Genomic DNA, 19,344 nt, shown 5'->3' with positions numbered 1-19,344 from the left:
TCAAGTTCCCGTTGGAATGAATAGCAAGACAAGCAGGTGTCACAGGCATCTTTTCATTAAAAATCCTTTCTTAGGATTTTTCTTCCTGAGAAGCTGAGAGGCTTCAAAAACAAAATGTAAACAATGGTTACCTGCTGCTGTGGAATGCATCAGGTGTGTCTGTGATTGGCCCATCTTGGATGTTTATAATTAATGGCAAATCACAGCCCAGTTAGCTTGGACTCTCTGTCCGAGACACAAACCTTTATTATTCATTCCATTATATTCTTAGCTTAGCTAGCCTTCTGAGATGAAACTTTTCCTTCTATTCTTTTTAGTATAGTTTTAATGTAATATACATATATCATAAAATAAGAAATCAAGCCTTCTGTAACATGGAGTCAACATTCTCGTCTCTTCCCTCACCTGAAAACCTCTGTGAACACCATCACAGGCAGGCTTTGATCTTGAGGCACCAAATTCTTCAGAAGAGAGGAACCCTCTAAGAGAAAAATAATGCTCTAAATGAAACATCTGAACTAAACACTTTCCAGTTTACAGGCTAGTGTGACCTAGGCACAACTGTACATAAGAAGTCACTGAGAGGAAGTCCTCTACAACAGAGGTTACTAGCCATCAACAAAGGTGTTAAACTACTTGCGAAGTATTAACAGATTTGTTCTATTACAAACTTTACTTCAAGGGGGATGAGTCAAAATGTGGGATTCCTGCTTCAGCAGAAATAAAATTAAGCACTTAAAATATTTGGCAAGCTATCATATTCAGTCAGAGGAGACCTTGATATTCAGTTTTTATTATTACCAATCAGGCTTTAGAGAGACTGTATTGATTGTGTATTGCAAACACAAGACACAAGGACTGTGCACTATGAGGAAAACTACAGCATGGCTGGACTGTACATCCATGCACTTGACCATACCTTGGATCAGTGAGGAGACAGATCACAATACAAGCAGTCCTAATTATGGACAACAGGAATATTTATAACAGATTAGAGACAACTGTCTTTGTAACTTGCCCCCAGTATATTATTTTATGTAATTTATAAAAGAAACACACTTACAAACAGTATTTTCCACAATTACTGAGTGGGTAAAGAGTGAGACAGAGAAACTGGCAACCAGCACACCAAGTACTCCTACATACCCAACATCAACGCTTGATGCATCCTCAGAGGCAGATGAACCACTGCTGCCTTTACTATTATTTTCAGCACAGCACAGATTCCTCTGCATACAGGAACACAAATTCCTCTCCAGCACACACACAGATGAGTAACTAGAAAGCATTCTTAATTGCTACATAAATCACATGTGGCTACTTAGCATAGCCAAATACACGTCTGCATAGGAAGCACTCTCCTCAAAACTGTCTGCAGTACTTCATCAACCTCACAGAACAGCAAGCACACCAACAGGAAAGCAGCAATGACTCACCCCCAAGTCAATTCATACCTGTCTACAGAAATGTGCAGGCTTTGACACAGGCACCTGAACCCATACAAAAGCCTGACAATGCAGCAGTCAGGTAAGTGCTGCACTGAAACTAGGGGCATGACAGCATGCTGGGCTAGCTTCAGTCCCATCAGGGCACACATCTACCATCTGTGGGACTGCTGGTTTGAAGACCTTTCCTGAATGTTGGTCTCAAAAGGCACAAATTCATATGTGTGTGTGTGTCAGATTTATATACATAAATCTAAATATTTTGTGTGTGTGTGTATATATATAATATATATACATATATTTATCTAACATCTAATTTTTTTTTAATGTGAGCATGCATCTCTAAGAGCCCTACTACTTCTACCTAAGAATGAAGTGCAAGATATACTGAATAGCCTGGCCCAATGTGCTGCCTGCACATTGGCCTTATCTGCCTATCCATGAGGAGAGCTGAACAAGAGACCTGTCACTCCCACGTCTCTCTTCAAGAAGCTTACATTGCTTGTCTTGACTCACTAGTATAGTGTCACAGGCAAAATGCTGCATTACTTACCAAGCACTTAATCCGAAACTCTCTGTTAATCAGTTTATTTAGAATCACAGAATATACTCAGTTGAAGGGGACCCACAAGGATCACCAAATTCTAACTCTTGACCCTACATAGGGCACCCCAAGAATCACACCATGTGCCTGTGAGCATTGTCCAAACGTTTCTTGAACTCTGTCAGGCTGGTGCTGTGACCAGTTCCTTGGGAGCCTGTTCCTGGGCCTGATCACCCGCTGGGTGAAGAACCTTTTACTGATACATAGCCTGAGCCTCCCCCTGACACACTTTCAGGCCATACCCTTGAGTTCTGTCACTGGTTACAAGAGTGGAAAGATCAGTACCTGCCCCTCCATTTCCCCTCACGAGGAAGCTGCAAAAGGCAATAAGCTCTCCCCTTAGTCTCCTGTTCTCCAGGTTGAACAGATCAAATGACCTCAGGCACTCCTCATATAGCTTCCCCTCAAGACCCTTCAACACCTTCATTGCCCCCCTTTGGACACTCCCCAATAGCTTAATATCTTCCTTACACTGTGCCCATTCCTCACAGTTTTGGGCACTATCTTCCTTACATTGCCCAAGACTACACATGGCACTCAAGGTGAGGCTGCTGCCAGGGCAGAGCAGAGTGGAACAATCCCCTGCTGCCTTGCCCAGCTGGCCATGCTGTGCCTGATGCACCCCAGGACACTCTTGGTCCTCCTGGCTGCCAGGGCACTGCTCAGATTCAACTTTCCCTTGACCAGGACTGCCAGGTCCCTTTCCACAGCGCTGCCCTCCAGCCTCTCATTCCCCAGTCTGTCCATACATCCAGGGTTGCCCCATCCCAGGGGCAGAATATGTCACTTGCCCTTGTTAAACTTCATACAGTTGGTGATTGCCCATCTCTCTAATTTATCAATGTCTCTCTGCCTTTGAGGGACTCAACAGCTCCTCTCAATTTAGTGTCATCGGCAAATTTATTTCGTATTCCTTCTAGTCCTGCATCCAAGTAATTAATGAAGATGTGGACAAGTTCTGGACTGAGGATGGAGTCCTGCAGAACTCCATGAGAGGCCAGCTGACAGTCTGTGATGATTCATTCTGACCCTTTGTGCCCAACCCATGAGCCAGCAGTGTTTGCAACTGTTAATTCAGCACAGGTGCCACTGACCAGAAGAGACAAACTTCTGAAGAGACTACAGAAGAGACAAACTTCTGTATCATCAGTTTCTACTTCAGTTATTCTTCATAATTTTGCTTTTGCTGTAGCTAGATGTTAATCAGCAGGATCCTCTTCCAAAATGGTCATTCTGATATTATTCTTACACACTGATCTACAGCTGAAATAACAGATAATGAAAAGGAGGTATCAAATTTTCTCATTAAGTAACTTTTTATTGGGTTTTTTTCAATCTCTTCAGTGTATTCAAATGACTTTGAGCTCTGCTGCTCTCCAGAGCACTTTCCTGGATTCACCAGACTCTTCAGTTAAAAGAAAAGTCCTTGTGTCTGCGTGTCTGTTCACATGCGTCTGAAGAAGCCTGAGTCTAAACATTTTGGACCATAAAGTTGCCCAGTAATTTTTGACTTCAGCAAAACTCCACAACTCTGCCCTTCTGCTTTGCACTTAAATCTTCACAATTATCCCAACTCAATTACATCACTGAGTTCACAAAATACACTAATTAAATGCTCTTCATCTAACTAATGTGAAGCCTAGCTACTATACTCCAAGACTCTGATAAGTGAATCAAAGCCTTTTTTTCTCCAACAAAAGGAAAAACAAATAATCAGTGTTTCTCTGGTGGTATTTAAATAAACGTCAATAAAAAAGTTAATAATACATTGTTTGTGCTCCCAAAGTTTATAGATAAGTAACTGCCTGAGATGCAGTTAATATCGTATTAATACAACAGACTTAAGAAAACAGTGGAAAGGTTAAGAGTTACTCATCTAGTCTGAATATTATCTGCTGCTGGTGCTGCACTCGTGACCCTTAAATTGCTGAATCTAACAGCACCCATCACATGTTTTAGTGACTTGAACTCTGACTAGGACTGTATGTTAATCCACCACTCCTAAATCTGTTTCTTAAACTTTTGTATGCGCTAGGAGTTACTATTTCATATAGTTAAGTCCTCAAAATTTCAACCGATGATTCCAAGAACCAACCGTGATGATAAACCAGCGTATGGCAATCAGCATCCTCTGCACAGAGCATAAACTTCATCTCACTTCCAGAGGCTGTCAGACACCAGCAGGGGACTCAGAGTTCACCACAAAATGGCCATCAAGCCCCTCCAAATTACTGACACACACGCCACATCAAATCCTCTGAGAGAAGAGTGAGGCAAAAACACAAAATAAGGACCACTAGTTTATCATCACAGTGATGTGGGCTTAAAATAGACACAATCTCTACCCTATTCATTCCTTCAGCCCTTAACTTTCAAGTATTTCTGTTGCGACAATGTTTATCCCATAATATTCACTGACTGCCAAATGAATTAAAAAAAAAAAAAAGAACAAAATATTACTGGATATTTTTAGTTGCCTTTTTTAAAACAAGTTTCATGACTACATGTCAAACCTAAACTTTCTGGCTCCAAAGCAAGCCTATAATTAGAAACCTCATTTTTTCTGGTAGTCAGGAGAGCCGTTTTCCCTAGGGAATGTTACTAAAAGGAAACCCAGGAAGAGTCGCAATGGCCAAACAACGTAAAACATTATTAATGGACACTGGTAACACAGAGACATCCTAACTAGGCTCGAGCAGCTACAAATTGCATTTTACTACTAGAAATTTCTTACCAATTCAAATGGGTTTTTTAATGATCTCTCTTCCTCTCAATTACATGCCTCAACCTACTGAGCAAATTAATGTGGAAGAAACCTAAAAAAGAAGTGCCCAGAAGTTCATCCTACTTCTTCCCATTTTTACCAGCTCACCCATTAAAAAAAAATTGCTACATCCTTCCCTTCAAACCTCCTTCTCCAACAGTGAAATGAGAGACAGCTGATTACCTTGTCAGGACTAGCTAGGGATGAGACTGTCACCCCTCTGCCTTCTGCCCTTGACCTTTACACCCCCTCTGCTCTTACCTATCTGCTTTCCATTTCCAGCTTTTCTATGAATTTCCTTTCCCACCACCATTACCACAGTTGCAAATCCCACTGACATGCAGAAAGGACAGCCACAAAGCCAATGTCATGGCAGAGTGCACTGGGTGAGGGTGCAGGGGAAGGAACTTAGCAGGTCTGGAAGCTGTGAAGACCAAGACTAGTAAGGGGAAGAGAGAGGGAGAAATCAGACCCCAGAGAGGGAAGGACCAGTGTGGACAGTGAGGCAATGGGGACATTCTTGGGTGCAGAAGGAACACGTGCATTTTTGGAAGCTGCCAACAGAAGAGAGTGCATTTTTCTTGCAAAAACTTTTACAGAGCCCTGTATGAAATGGTAGAAAAACAGACCACACAGCAGCATTTTGGGTTTTTACTCCAAAGAACAAAGCAGCATCCAAGTGTCAAACTTCCTATATCCAAGCCATTTTGCACTAGACATCAACCAGAACTCTCTCACATTTTGTGTGCAAAGTATTCACAACTCAGATGCTGAACAGAACCTGCAGGAATGGCCCTCTTTTAACTGGGATCCATGACCTTCATAGCACGGCCAGCTTCCCAAAGCAAGGTTTCCCAAAGTAGAGTGATGTCCTGTCTCACAGATTCCTCACACATAAGAGCAGAGAGAGAGCTTTACTACAGCCTCTTCTCATGTTTCAAACCCTTACAGTTACAGTGGAAGGGGCCCTCAAACATAGAGCAGGCAGAACCAAGAACAGGGATGTCCTCAGGTTTTTGCAGTCATCCAGATAGAAAACTTGAGCTCAGCATGGCTTGGAACTAGCCACCTCCAATGCCTAAAAGACATTGGGCTATTGGACAGTGGTCCATTGAGACCCCTGGGAAAGGAAACAATTGCAAGGATTTACATCAACCCTGCTCAAAGTGGGATAATTCAGGGAACTGGCATGTGGAAGGAAAGTGCAGAAAACATACACAGGAAGATGTACATCCCTCCAGCATATGGTGGGGCTTGCAGCAGCAGGCACGACTGGTTTCAATTTTCCTGAAGGATGGGGGTGAGTGGGAGGAAACAGGGAGAGAAAGGGGTCAGTTTTCAAAAGTTTGCCAAACAACTTACTTTGGTATTTTCTCTACAGAGAATGGACCATTTCCAAAGGCTTGATCATACAGAAGCACTGGTCTGATCTTGCAAAAGCCTACATACATGGTTAACTTTACCTCACCTGAGTAGTCAGACTGGCAGGAGAAAAATATTTACAGTTCTGCCTTTTTCATTTATAAAATGACTCACTGCAAACATGAAACACAGCCACACTGAGCTTAATCTAGTCTCTGACACTCAAATTTTACAAGAGACACAGCTGATAAGAAACCTTAAATAAAGCTAAACTTTCAGGAGCAGTAAGACAGCAAAAGGCAACGTGCATTTTTATTCCACTGCCCTCAGACTGAAGTATTTCTTGCTTAAGAAATAACTTGGGGACCACTGCTGTACCCTAAAACACCATACTGCCTATTATCTACTGCAAAGGTTTTATGCTGCAATTTTCTTTTAGAAGTGGTATAGAAATGGGAAGAGTTGCCTTAATCTTTAATCACTCTACAGATCCTAAGCAAAGACCAAAGGTACTATCACAAAATTTTTACACCAGAACTGCAGTCAATTCATTAATCCTGTCTCATTAGCAGAATTTGATGTATTTAAGCCCATCCTTGCCCAATTAGATGAAGACAAAAACTCACTACTTACGCAAGTGAATTTTGTTTTCTCTTTCTTCTCTTTGGAAATCCATACATAACAAGGCTAAACACAGTACTGAGTTTTTCTCAGTTTTTCTGCAGGCACAGCTGCAAACCAAATGCTCTAAGCCGTTTTTTCCCTGCAAGAAAGGGGGCAGAGGGAGCTAAGACAGAAGGATAAATGTAACTGCCAGCACTTAAAGGTCTTCTGCAACAAGAGAAACACACACTGGAGAACTTAATATTTGCGTAGTTGAGAAAGACACAGAAACAATAACTATCAGCTTCCCTCTTTTCTCTTCGCTCAAGGGGACATAGTATGCATTTTTTAACTAAACCTCAAATACAAACCAAAAGTAACATCCTCATCCCTACAAAGAGGCTTATTATGACTGTTATTGCTGGAAGGGGAAACTCTTACTGGCCACATGACTGTTGAAATCTGCATTCAGCATTGTTTGGAGGGGTTTTTTTTCTTCTCTCTATAAATCATCAGCTAAGAGCAACTGGTAGTAACTTTATGACTAGAAATACTAGCTGAGTATTTCTGATGCTGCAGAGTCAGCAATACAGATGAATTTGTTCCAGCCTAGTAAATACATACTTAGATATGTATCCTGCAACACCTCACTGCAGTATTCTTTTGGGAAGCAATACTAGAGCAGAATAATAAAATTTTAGTTATGGGGAGTTGTGTTTTTTTTCCCCAGTCCCTCTTGCTAGGAATTATTCATTTGCTAACAATTAATGCATTTGCACAACTTACTACTTATACAGCTAATATTTAGAAACACAACTCATACAATAGCATTAGAAAGATGTGTATGGTTTTAGGATCTGAATTAAGACATGGACCCTCTCCCATGTCACAATACAGTAACTACACTGAGGCAAACAGCAGTTAGGTATTTATTCCCACAGTACTGTCACGCCAGGATCCTCCTCTCTAAGGGCCAGGTGGCAGCCAGTGCTGGCCAAACAGGTTACCAGATGAAGTTCAGGGACACTCCACAGTACTCAGCAGCTTCCAGAGAACACCTGAGGTTAATGGGAGGCTGAAACTCAAAATGGATGAGACAAAAACAAACACTGAGGAGAGGTGTCAAGAGAAGTACCCTGGAGAAGCAGCCATGACCTGGTACATAGCTGGTCCCAACCTATTTGCTCCAAGTGCCCAAGCTCAGGTGTAGGAAGAGGGTGTGCCCAGGCTCCCTGCCAGACTTTGCAAAGGAAATTGAAGTTCAAGAGAGCTCTTGCACTTCCTCAAACGGGAGCAGGAGTTTCCTGAGGGGCAGCTAGAGGGTTTCAGTTTAAGCAAATCACAAATAACCTCAGAGAAACAGAAACCAAGATTGGCTTTCTGCAGCAGAATGCAGCCTACAGGAATGGCTGTGGGCAACAAATGATGTTTTTTGACAAGTGCCACAGGTAGACCAGAGGGCAGCTGACATATCCAGGCTTTCAAAAGCAAGTTTATAACCAGGTTCCCACAGCAGCAGTAATACTAACACTGAAATGCAGTAGGGAAAACTACTAAGAGCTTGTAGAAAGAAAGAGACACTGAACAGAAAGAAGGCACTGATGCTGGTGGGAGCAGATGAAGAAGTAGCATAAACAAAACAGGCTCGCTAGTCTATAGTTTCCAAAGACACCAGCCATCTCTACAATGAGATCCTGTGCTTCAGAAAGAGAGAAATGAGGGGGGATAGACTGCTTAGCTAAAAAAGTGTGACGTTTACCCTATATGGTTTAATGACTGCTCTGGGTCGGACAGGTCCTCCACTGAATTTCAACGCTGCCCACACAAGGGGCTGGTTCGGAGTTTTTGCTTTATATTTAATTAGTTCTTCACCTCAAAGCCCCACTTGCCCGAGCCTGAATGCTTAAACCAAGCCACTTAAACACTTCAGAGGGCCTTTCGCTGCCAACAAACCAGCTGAAGAGGCTGTCATTCACCTCGGAAGGAGCGAGGAGGCAGAGGCGGCAGCGGGGCCGACAGCGCGGTCACCCACCGCACAAGCAGGGATTTCTGCTCACATCCCTGCCCGCCGGGCAGTGGGGGTCCCTCAGCCCGGCTGCCGAGAGGGGCACGCTGGCGAGGCCACTCCAGCGACCGCCGCTGTGACGGGAGCCGCGCTGGAAGCCTGCCGAGGGAAGCCCTTCCCGGCCGCCTCCTCCCCGCTCCGTCCCGCCGCCCAGGCGGCTCCGTGGGTCCTTCCCCGTGGGGGAAGGGGCGGCGGACACGTGGAGGCCGAGCCGGAGGGAGCCGAGCCGGAGGGAGCCGGCCCGGCCCGGCCGGCAGCAGCTGCCCCGTGCGGCGCAGCCGCCCCTCCTGCCCGGCGCACGGCACTCACTTGTGGGGCGGCGCGGCTCTTGCCCGGCGGCCTCCTGAAGAAGGAGGTGCGCGCGGTGAAGAAGAACTCCTCCGACTCTTCCTCCTCCAGGCTGCTGTACCCGCTGCTCATGCTGCTGGTTCAGGTCATCGGCGGCGGCGGGGGCTGCTGGTGGTGCTGGGGCCGGGCGGCGGAGAGCGCCGTCCCGGCCGCCGCATGGGGCCCCGCCGCTGCCGCTCCTCGCCCAGCCCGCGGGGTCCGGGGAGGAGGAGGGAGGAGGAGCCGCGGCTCCGGCGGCCCCGCTCCCGCCCTCGCTCCGCTCCCTTCCTGCCGCGCGCGTTCCCGGGCAGCGCCGCCCCCGCCCGCCCGGGCAGCAGGTAAGGGCTGCGGGAGGCTCCTTCCCGGCCCCACGCCCCGCCGCGTCCTGACCCCCTCCTCGTCTCGGGCCGGCGCCTCCGCACCTCCATGCTCATTACAGCAGCGAGGCAGCTAAGGGGGGCCTTGCTGAAGTAAAAAGTTCCCAAACCTTTCCCTAATAATTACTCAATTTCACTCTTCTATGCACTGTAAGAGTAGCCATTTAAAAAATGACTGACGGCGAAGTACTGGGGAGAGCTTTTCCCTTACAGTTATCCCAGCAGTCCGTGAATTCCGGCTGAGCAGCCACAGCCTCCAGCTCCGCAGCCGCCGCGGTGCCCGGCCGGGGCCGCCCCGCGCACCATCATCAGCACATGGACTATTAAGTCAATGGAATTCATGGCCCCAGGCTGTAGCGAGGAGGGAGGCTTGTGAAGACTCACCAGGGATTAGATATGTGTGCAGATAGCAAGAATATCCAGATCTGCAACTGGAAAACGTATTTAAAGCACAAAAGTCCTGACAAGACACAGGGGAAACATCAGACTCATTACTACTGGGGGAAATGACAGACAATGCCTGAAGGCCGGATCACTCCGTAATTACCTGCCTCAGAGTCTCATGTCTTCCCTTAATTTATCTAGGGCTGGTCACTGTCACCGACAGGATACTGGGTGTAAGGTACGGCTTCCTAAAGCTGTGCAGCTGCCCGTAAGAGCAGATTTGCCTTTCCTGCACGCCCTTAGCCCGGTGTTCCTGCTGTCCCCTGTGCCACAGCGCTGGTCCCATGGGGGGAAGTGAGTCACATCAGCCACTTGCTGCCGGAGCAAACCCTGAGACATGGGGATCAGAAAGGCCATACCTTTCAGCAACAGTACAGCCTCAGATTAAAGGTATTTGATGTTGCACGTTGACACATCAGTTCCCGTGGTCTCAGTACTCAGATACAGATGTAATCTGGGACACCATTAGCAAACATCTCCTTTCCCTCTTCCTGATCCCCATTTCGTTGATCCCTCACACACTCCTCATTTGCTGTGCGTGGCTGCTCCTATCCCAAGTGGAGAGTGGGTCTGTTTCTGCCAGTAAGTGCTCCTCCTGGACCGGGTATGCCTTATATATTGATAAAGTCACCTCAAAACTGGCAAAACCACTCACACTGAGAACTAAAACCAGTCAGTCAGTTGGGAGGTGTTAAATCCTTACTTTCCTGTAAACTCTGATTCTTCCAGATTTTCATATGGAGTTTGGCATCTGGCAGATTAGAAGGTATCATAGCTTTTAAAAACAAAGAATTGAGTCTAACAGCGTAGATGCAGATGTGTCAGCTCTTGAGCCTACTTGTTGGCACTGTAAAGCCCTGTGGTATGCAAGATAGCTTTAAGTTGAATGCCAAGTTACTTGAATGCAACTAAAATGTATTAAAATGCTCTCTGTAGACAAACAAGGTTTGTGTTACCTGGCTTGCTGAGCCCAGCCCCATGCCAAGAGGAAGTCACACCAGAGATCTGCTGGGCATGCCCCTGAACCTGTCCAAGACCCAGCAACTCCAGTTTACAAAACTTTTGGGGAAAACACCCATGTCCATGATCACAGTTAAGGTGAAGGATTTTAAGTGGCTCAGGTGTGATTAAAAATGGCATTTGTGTTTTCAAACTACAAATGTATTTTTATATATTATCTGCTGGCACACTTGATGGACTGCCCAGGAACAAGAGGCATAGCTGTGTGTATAGCTTGTTTGCTTGGCTGCAGTCTCAAACCTGATAGTGTGTGGGTGGAACTTGAGGCTGGCAAAGAGGATCATTGAGACAATAAGCTGCTGCAACAGAGCTCAAGTTCATCTGTGCAAGATCAGTTGCAAGTCCTGGGCTCAAGTTTATACATTCCCTAGCAGCAAGGCACAGCATTCACCTCATCTGTAAAGCATCATTTATACTGATAGCACCAAATTCACATTATCATTTTCTCTAGCTGCAACAAAAAACAATGAAGAAAACATGTCTAAGTTTTCTGTGATATATCTTCCAGCATGAGTTCAGTCCTCCACTGTAGCTCAGTTTTTAAGACTACTAATTTTGACAAGAGATTTTTTAGTTCAATTTTTTTTTCAAACGTGGCACTGACCCAAACAATTCACATCAAGGTACAAACAGATGTGATGCCTTTTAGTGTTGATTTGTTTGGTGCTTGAAAGTAACATACCCAAAAAGAAGTATTTTTCAAGGGTGTTACTTACAGATCAATTGGTACCCTTGTCACTGTCCCCAGGCTACTCTCTGCCCATATTTTTAAGATTTCTATCCCCTGATGAGTACTCTTCCACATTCTCAAATTGACTTTTCAATCTTACCTAGGATTTTAATCTTACCTAAAATTGATTCAAGGCTCTTTGTTAGGTGCTGCACTGAAACATCTACACTACAACACTTGCACTACTTTTGGTTTATTCTGACAGGCCTCTTAAATAGTCAACAAAGAAAATGCAAACAGCGCTTCATAATGAAAATAAAAATAGCCATGTGTCAGGATAGTAATAAGCTTTCTGAAAGCATACTTGTTCTTAGGGAGAATTATGGATTAATGATTAAGTAAAAAAATTAACTTAAAGGCCAAGGAATATGGCACAGGAGTGAGACCTGAAACACAGAACATTACGAGGCTCTCCATCAGTCCTTCTGAGAAATTATCCCATCCCATAAGAAATTAAGCTGTCAATCAGTTATCATAGGATCATGCAGGCAGTTAGCAAGAAGAGAAGAGGAGATGCTTTTTTGAGATGAATCATTATGTTCAAGTAGCAAGTAGTGCTACAAAGGCACCCATGAAGAAAAAGAGAATGAACTTTTTTTAAATTAAAGCTTGATGACATAGATAGAATTTCATAGTATTTTTAGACTGTGGCCGGTTAAAAGTGGTTGCTCAAGTAACACAACCTAAATAGTAATAGGCACTCTATTTCAAAGCAAGAATCTCATTAATAAAATATGAATAAAAAGCAATCACAAAGATAACCTGTGTGACATACACTGATTTGTTGTATAGGAGAAAAACCGATAATTTAAATGACTGTTCCTTTCTAGGATAAAATTCAGTTTTAAAGCACTTTGTGGTTTTGGAGAGTCAGCTGAGACAAATGAAATATCAAGCATAGCTTCCAGAGAAGCTTAGGACTTCCTCAATGGCAAAACAGCTGTGAATATCTTTATGAATTGGGCAAGAATTAGGACTTTGAACTACCCTGACTGAAATAGCCCTTAGAACCAGACATCAGTTTGCATAGAGGTGGATTGCTTGACAAGGTCCTGCAGCTTTATTGCTTTATTTGTATTAAAATATCACTCTATTGAAGTAATCAAAATACCTCAGGAAAGTATGGTTGAACAGGATTACACGGATTATTAGTTCAGTCAATTCATCTCCTGCTCTGAAGAATAACCAAGTACTATACACCATCCCTAACAGTCCTTTAGCTAAACCATTCTTAAAACGCAGCGTGGTGCTGTAGCACCTCCACTATAGGCCATCCCTTCCAGTCTTTAAGTTATTTCTTGAGTTAGAGAGCTTTTATTAACATCTCATTTTAAATCCTTATCCCTGCCCATTTGTTTCTTAACAAAAGAAACAGAGGTAGAACAGTTCATTGCTGGCTTTTTAGAGAAAACTTTTGAGTGAGGACTCTTTGTTCCTCCCATTCTTTGCTTCCCAGACTAAACAAAAGGACAACTGATAAAACATCCTATGGAGTTTACATTAACTCCATTACCAACTGCATGATGTTTACATGTTTCTAAAACATCCCCTCAGCCCTCTGACAGAGAAACTGGGAGGACTCATTGAAATGGGAAAGCTGCAAAACATTGACTTGGCCAGTAATTCTGCTTTGAGGCTCGGGACCAAGATATTCACTTCTGCACACAAGCCTTGGTCTTCTCTCCAGGCTTATGCCAGAACACATCAAAAGGCATTGGGTCAAAGGAGCAGGAAAGGAAAAAGCAAGGTATGGCCTGGGTCGGAGGGTCCTGTGGCATTTAAGACTACATTTCTATTATAATTTAAAAAGTAATGTGAGATCTCAAGAAAAGAATTCCTCCCTTTCTATCTCCCCTTTTCAGTCTCCCCTGTCTGAAATCCTGCAAGGGTGCTTGGACACTCTGGCAAGCAGGACCTGTGGTGGCCCCACAGCTGTGGGCAGCAACCTCCTGTGGGGTGGGAGCAGTGAAGGGAAGCAGGACATGGGCTGAGGGAAGGAAAGGTCATCACAGGGACTAAACTTCTTACACCCTCTAAGTCTGCTTTAGTATCCCTCCAGTTTCACCAGTGCTTTTCAGGAAGAGTCTCATTAACAACCCTTGCAGTATTTTATTCTAGCTGCTATGGATTTGCCAGATGCCCCTAGCCCCTGGCTGTTTCAGGAACCCTTTTTGTCATTTCTGGGGTGCTGTGAGTCTCTCTCCCCATCTCATTTTCTGTCTTCATATGTCTTTGCAAACCCTGTTCCTGACCCCAGTAGTCTTATTGATGATCAGTCCCTGTGGGACATACTAAATCTTAGGATATGCTTAGGAGTGAAATTCAAAGGGGTTCCCACTAAATAGCACATTGGATTTGGCTTCTGTGTAACACATTTAACTGGGAAATATAATTATTCCATTATGTTAGCTATTTAAATTATGCCCATATAACAAAAAAACATGTCCTAAAAACAAGTTGCAGAGGAAGAAAGACAGCTTGTAACAGACTGTCCTTTTAAAATTGGAATAAATAATTGATCGTGTGGGCTTAGTTTTTTCTACATTCCAGCTGAAAACAGTAGTAATTTCAAATGATCAAAGGAAAGCAATAAATTTGAAATACAACTAACACAGACCATCTACTCAGGCCTGCAGTTTCCTTACACCAGTAAACTTTCTGTTTACTGATTTCTTCCATTTGTCTTGAATTAATAGTTCAGGTCTGTTTAGTACCACTGGCAGCAGTGACAATTATCCTTTGATTCATACCCCAGCAACTTGTTAATTCAAACAAGGTCATTCCAGCCACACAGGCACATGAGTGCAGACTGAAAACAAACAGGAGCCAGGTAAACAGCCTCTCCCCATCCCGTGGTGAAGAAATGCCATGGGGACACGTACTTGTTATGGCAGTCACAACCTTAGACAGCATTGTCAGGAATCCTTTTCTGGCTCTTCAAATTCTTGATTCTACCCAAACCTTAAGCTCCTTTAGTGCAACTTTTTATCCAAACTCCTCAGAAAGAATGGGATATAGCTGGAAATGAAAAATAACCTGTGTAATCACTTTCTTATATGTGTGCACATTGTCCCTCACCAGATCTCTGTTCTTCATCTACCATACTTGGACTGGTCAGATGATAACAGAAAGCCAAGTTCACCTTTCCCATCCCAAGCTTTGTTCTCAGACCAGTCAGACCTACATTAGTTTGAAGGGGTCAGAGAAAGTGGATGGAACAAGAGACTTGTGCTTGTCTCCTTTCTTGTGATGCTACAAATATATGGCCACCTACCTAAATCCACAGTTTGACTGAAATCAATACAGCTATTCATAATTTCAAACATGCACATAGTTTGGAGGATTCTTCATCTTGTGGCTACCTAAAGCTATAAAGATAAAATTGTACCTTTCTAACCGTTTTGGAATGACCAACATCCTTGTGTTAGAGTCTGATAGCTTTCCAGAATATTCTACACCTTTTTGTCTCAAACAGATATGTCATCAATTCTGCTTAGAAGGATGACTCAGTGTTGGCCAGGATAAGGCTAAAAGTATACCCTTCCCCAAGGGACTATTTCTGCAGTTTGAAGATACTGACATGGAGTCTGGCCTCATCATGTGGTATCAGCACTCACCTTCCCCCATCCTGCCCTGCCCCAAAACCCACTGGGACCAACTGAAAGACTCCCATTGCCTTATCAGCCTTGATAAGGCTGATAAAGCAGTCCTTTGCTGTACTGGCGTGCATTTTCCTATCAGTATTTTTGCATCCCAGTTAGGCAGAAGTGCGCTCCAAAACAGATAGGCATGTTAGTAATTTTCCTTTCTTCCTCTCCTGTTGATTATAGACTGCATTATTAAACAGGTACTTTCTTGTCAAAGATCCACAAAAGTAGATTTTATAATACAAATTATGAAAAAATACTTCACATGTCTGAAATATGTTTAATCAGGGGGCTCGAGAGAGCTGTGCACATGTACTGAAGTGAGAATTGCCCTGCCCTTCACTCTCATTTCCAAGGCTTGATTGGGGATATGTCAGTACTAGTAGGAATTCAAAGGTGAGAACCATGTTCCATCTGGCAATCCATTCCCTGCAGCAATAGGCTTTTTAGCTTATGCTGTAGCCAGCCCCAACAATGTCAGACAAAGTCTGTCAGGACCCAGAGGTAGCTCAGAATCTCCAGCTCAATAAACAGGTAAATAAACATCCTTACTCACACAGTCCCATTGATGTGAATAGTCAGACATGAGTATAAGCAAACATTGGCATAAAGGAAGCTCAGAGGCTTGGGAGTGCTGTCATCCAATTCTCTGCAAGCATCCATTCCTTGCCAGGGTAACCAGTAGAGCTACTACACGAGAGAATATAATCTCAAGGCAATATTCTATAACGAAGTACAGAAAACAGACATTGTCCTCCTTTAATTCAGTTCCTAATTGCTAACAGTGTATAAAAATACTTGGGGCAGTAAAATTAACTAGGCCCTTCTGTTTTAAGTATAGAAACCACAACTGTGGAAGCTCAGCATGCTTTGTGGATACCAGGAAAATGTGAGCCTTAATGTGCTGTAGCTGCAATCTGATTCCCAGCATCTGTCCTCAAACTGGTGAATTGGTGGGGGAAGGGGCCTTCTGGTCTGGGAATCACATCCCAATTGTCATTTCCTAGACAAAGAACTAGAAATTGTCTTGTCATACTGTGTATGAGATGACATTTTGCTCTGCTTAATAAGTCTGACTGCAGTAGATCATAGAAATTCCCTGGAAGCTGCCTGCACAAGTTTAGGACTTCCTAGTAAATCATCTCAACAGCAGACCGTGAAGACAACTGTCCCAGAAAAACAGTGCTGTTTGACAGGACAACAGATCTGACAACTTGTTTGCTGAAATGGCTGTCTAATCCATCCAGTCAGTCCACCCTTAGCTGGAAAAATCTGGAAAAAGTCTCCTTGAAGTGCAGTGCCCTGTGCCTGTGGAGCCAGCCCAGCCTGCTGAAGTGCTGGGGGCTGCAGCAGGGCAGCCCCACCTGCCTGCTCTGCCTGCCCTCTCCCTCCCCAGCTCGCCACCCCAGCGGGCCATGGAGGAGCTGCCAGCTGCCAATGCAAGGTGATTGGGCTTTGGCCTCTGTACTTCTGCAGTGCTGCCCAAGATCAGCATTTTGCACATTTTCAGCAGGGCGTGACCACCTTTGAAAGTTCTGCCCTGAATCGAGCTTTCTCTTAGCTAAATCTTACTAACTCCTTTCATATTTGGTCTGTGTCCCATTCACTGACCCAAGACCTTTCCCATCTTTGCTATCACGCTCTTCCTCCCTCACTGACAGAGCACTGCTGCAAGGGGCAAAAAAAGTAAGACAGTTTGAAGAAGAGACAGGAGAGCAGGAAGAGGGAAAAGTTGGAAGTGAGAAATAGGCAAGTCTGCAAAGTAAAACCCACATTAAAAAGGTAATATTTTAGAATAGAACTAAGTTTTCCTCACCAGAATTCCATAAAATTCCAAAACAACTGTCTATGGAGATTTCTGGGTGAAAAAAAGAGCACATGTTTACGAAAGCTGAGATGTACATTTCTAATTTTGAAGGTCGATTTAGAGAAAAAACATACTGAAAAATTAGAAATTAAAATAATTTTATCAGTTTCTCTGGGTCTGCATTGAAGCACTTGAGACAGTAGTTCATGTTCAGACTCAGGTGTTTATTGTTTCTTATCAGTAAAACAGTCTCACTACTGTGAGTTTGGCAGCTTTCCATTAGCAAGGCACAAAATGGCTAACTATCTCTTGTTACAAGGTCTTTTAAGACTAAACTGTCCAATTAAGAGCTGACACCTAGATTATTTTCCCTTTTAACCCAATAACTGATCCCAAAGAGCCCACAATGCAGACTTTTCTGCCCAAGTACAAAATGCCACCCAAACCCATGAAGAAGAAGGAAGAAGCATGAAGAACCCAGGATGACACCCTCTGCTCTCCATTTTGCTTCCATCCACAACATACTAAAAATCCCAAAACCTAAATGTCTCACCAAGTGATACACCTACACTGCTCTCTATAATCCATTTCAAACTTTTGTGGCTCTTGTCTGTCTTGAAGTCTAGGAAACTTTCTCCATGAATGAGGGTCAAAGTCAGCACTCCCCTGGGGGTCAGGGCATCCCAGAGCAGACAGAGAAACATTCCTGGTGCTCTGGGTTTCCACATAATTTAAAAATTAATCTATGTGAAAAGGCAGCTAAGGAAAGCATATGTATCAGGGCTGAGAAGATACTGGAGAACTAGGAAAGAGAAAACGAAAGGAAAACATGATGCTTCTAATTTTCTTTCAAAATTATGGAATGATGTGCACACAGCATCACAAATCCTCAGTTTAGGAGATTTAACATATGGAGGGAAGAGAAAGGCAGAAAGTGGGTGCTCTATATCAATGAGAAGTCCAGCAGAGCTGCAGATCACATGGGGCTGTAGCCTTGCCAGAGGCATCCTAGCTCAGTATGGCTCTTGCTCTCCTCTGCCTACATTTTATCAATCAGACAGCACTTTGGGGGAAAAAGAGGTGACCAGAGGGGAAAAAAACAATATATGCACTTAAATGCAGTAGGAGAACCATTCCCACCCCGAGGGAAAGAAGCCATTTATGCCCCACAGACTGCCACATCTCACCCTGCAGTGGGTGAGGAGGTCAGAGCCTGAGCCCTGGGCTGATGCAGGGAAGCTGACATTACTTTTTTTCATCTGTTTCATTAACAAAACCCCCGTGATGTTATAAAAAATAAACACAAAGGGATCTATTTGGGTCTCAAGGCATGTACTTGTAAGGTGGGAAATGCCTCTTTCATGACTGACTGCCTCAAGCTTAACATATTCCTGCAAACCCTTCATGCAGGGCATGACCAAGACCCTCATTACTTCTCTAGCCTGCAGCAGAGGTCATACATGGGTCAGTACTCAGGTCACAGAGGAAACTATAAATCTAGCAATTTATATCTTTTGTCTATTTGCTATAGGTAGTATTTTATATATAACACGTACATGACCTACAATTTAGAGGACTTGAACCAACACTGCCAAATAATTCCCTTTCCCAGCTCAGCCCCAGGGTCTGGTGTTTTGAAAATCTTATTTCACATGTTAGTTCATTTGTGAGCCCTCTTTACAGCAAATCAATACATTTCCTTCAAAACAAACCCCAGAGGTTCTTCCAAGGGTAGTCAGCACCAGAAATCACATCATCATGGCAGTGTGGAGCCCCCCAGTCTTTTTCTGCATTTCAACATTCTCTTACACTATCCCAACCAGTGTCACTCACTCAGCCCCCCCACATATTTTCCAGGCACTTTGAACAGATAAAACATGCATGCCATATCCAGAATCCACACATACAGGCATGTAGGATGCAGCCTGCTCTGAGAAATGTGGACCTGAGGTGCTTTATGGGACCTGGCCAGATGCCAGAGGTCACTCCCTAGGATGGAAGCCTTTGCCCACAGAGACAAATAATCATGGCTGGCTCAGAAACCATGCTGCAACTACTCATTACTTTTCAGACTTAACTTTAAAAGAAAAATATTTAATTATTTTAATTTTACAGTCTTATGTTTACATGGCTTATGTTTACATTGTCT

The 19,344-nt window shown here is 43.8% G+C and overlaps 1 protein-coding gene across 2 annotated transcripts in view; it reads right to left on the bottom strand.

Moving 5' to 3' along the window:
• RASSF3 (Ras association domain family member 3) overlaps positions 1 to 19,344 on the bottom strand; it is a 76,703-nt gene that overhangs the window by 44,394 nt on the left and 12,965 nt on the right. The window contains exon 1 of one of the 2 annotated variants that reach the window (XM_036401578.1): positions 9,153 to 9,344. The exons of the other annotated variant lie outside the window; for it this stretch is intronic. Within the exon in view, the coding sequence (XP_036257471.1) occupies positions 9,153 to 9,263 (111 nt within the window). The 5' untranslated portion in view covers positions 9,264 to 9,344. Of the gene's footprint in view, positions 1 to 9,152; positions 9,345 to 19,344 lie in introns of those variants that run through there. 2 annotated transcript variants of the gene reach the window in all.

Source organism: Molothrus ater, chromosome 5 (genome assembly GCF_012460135.2).
Source record: "Molothrus ater isolate BHLD 08-10-18 breed brown headed cowbird chromosome 5, BPBGC_Mater_1.1, whole genome shotgun sequence".
Lineage (NCBI taxonomy): Eukaryota > Metazoa > Chordata > Aves > Passeriformes > Icteridae > Molothrus > Molothrus ater.
The sequence above is the reverse complement of the archived record's forward strand: the minus strand, read 5'-3'. Positions and strand labels throughout refer to the sequence as shown.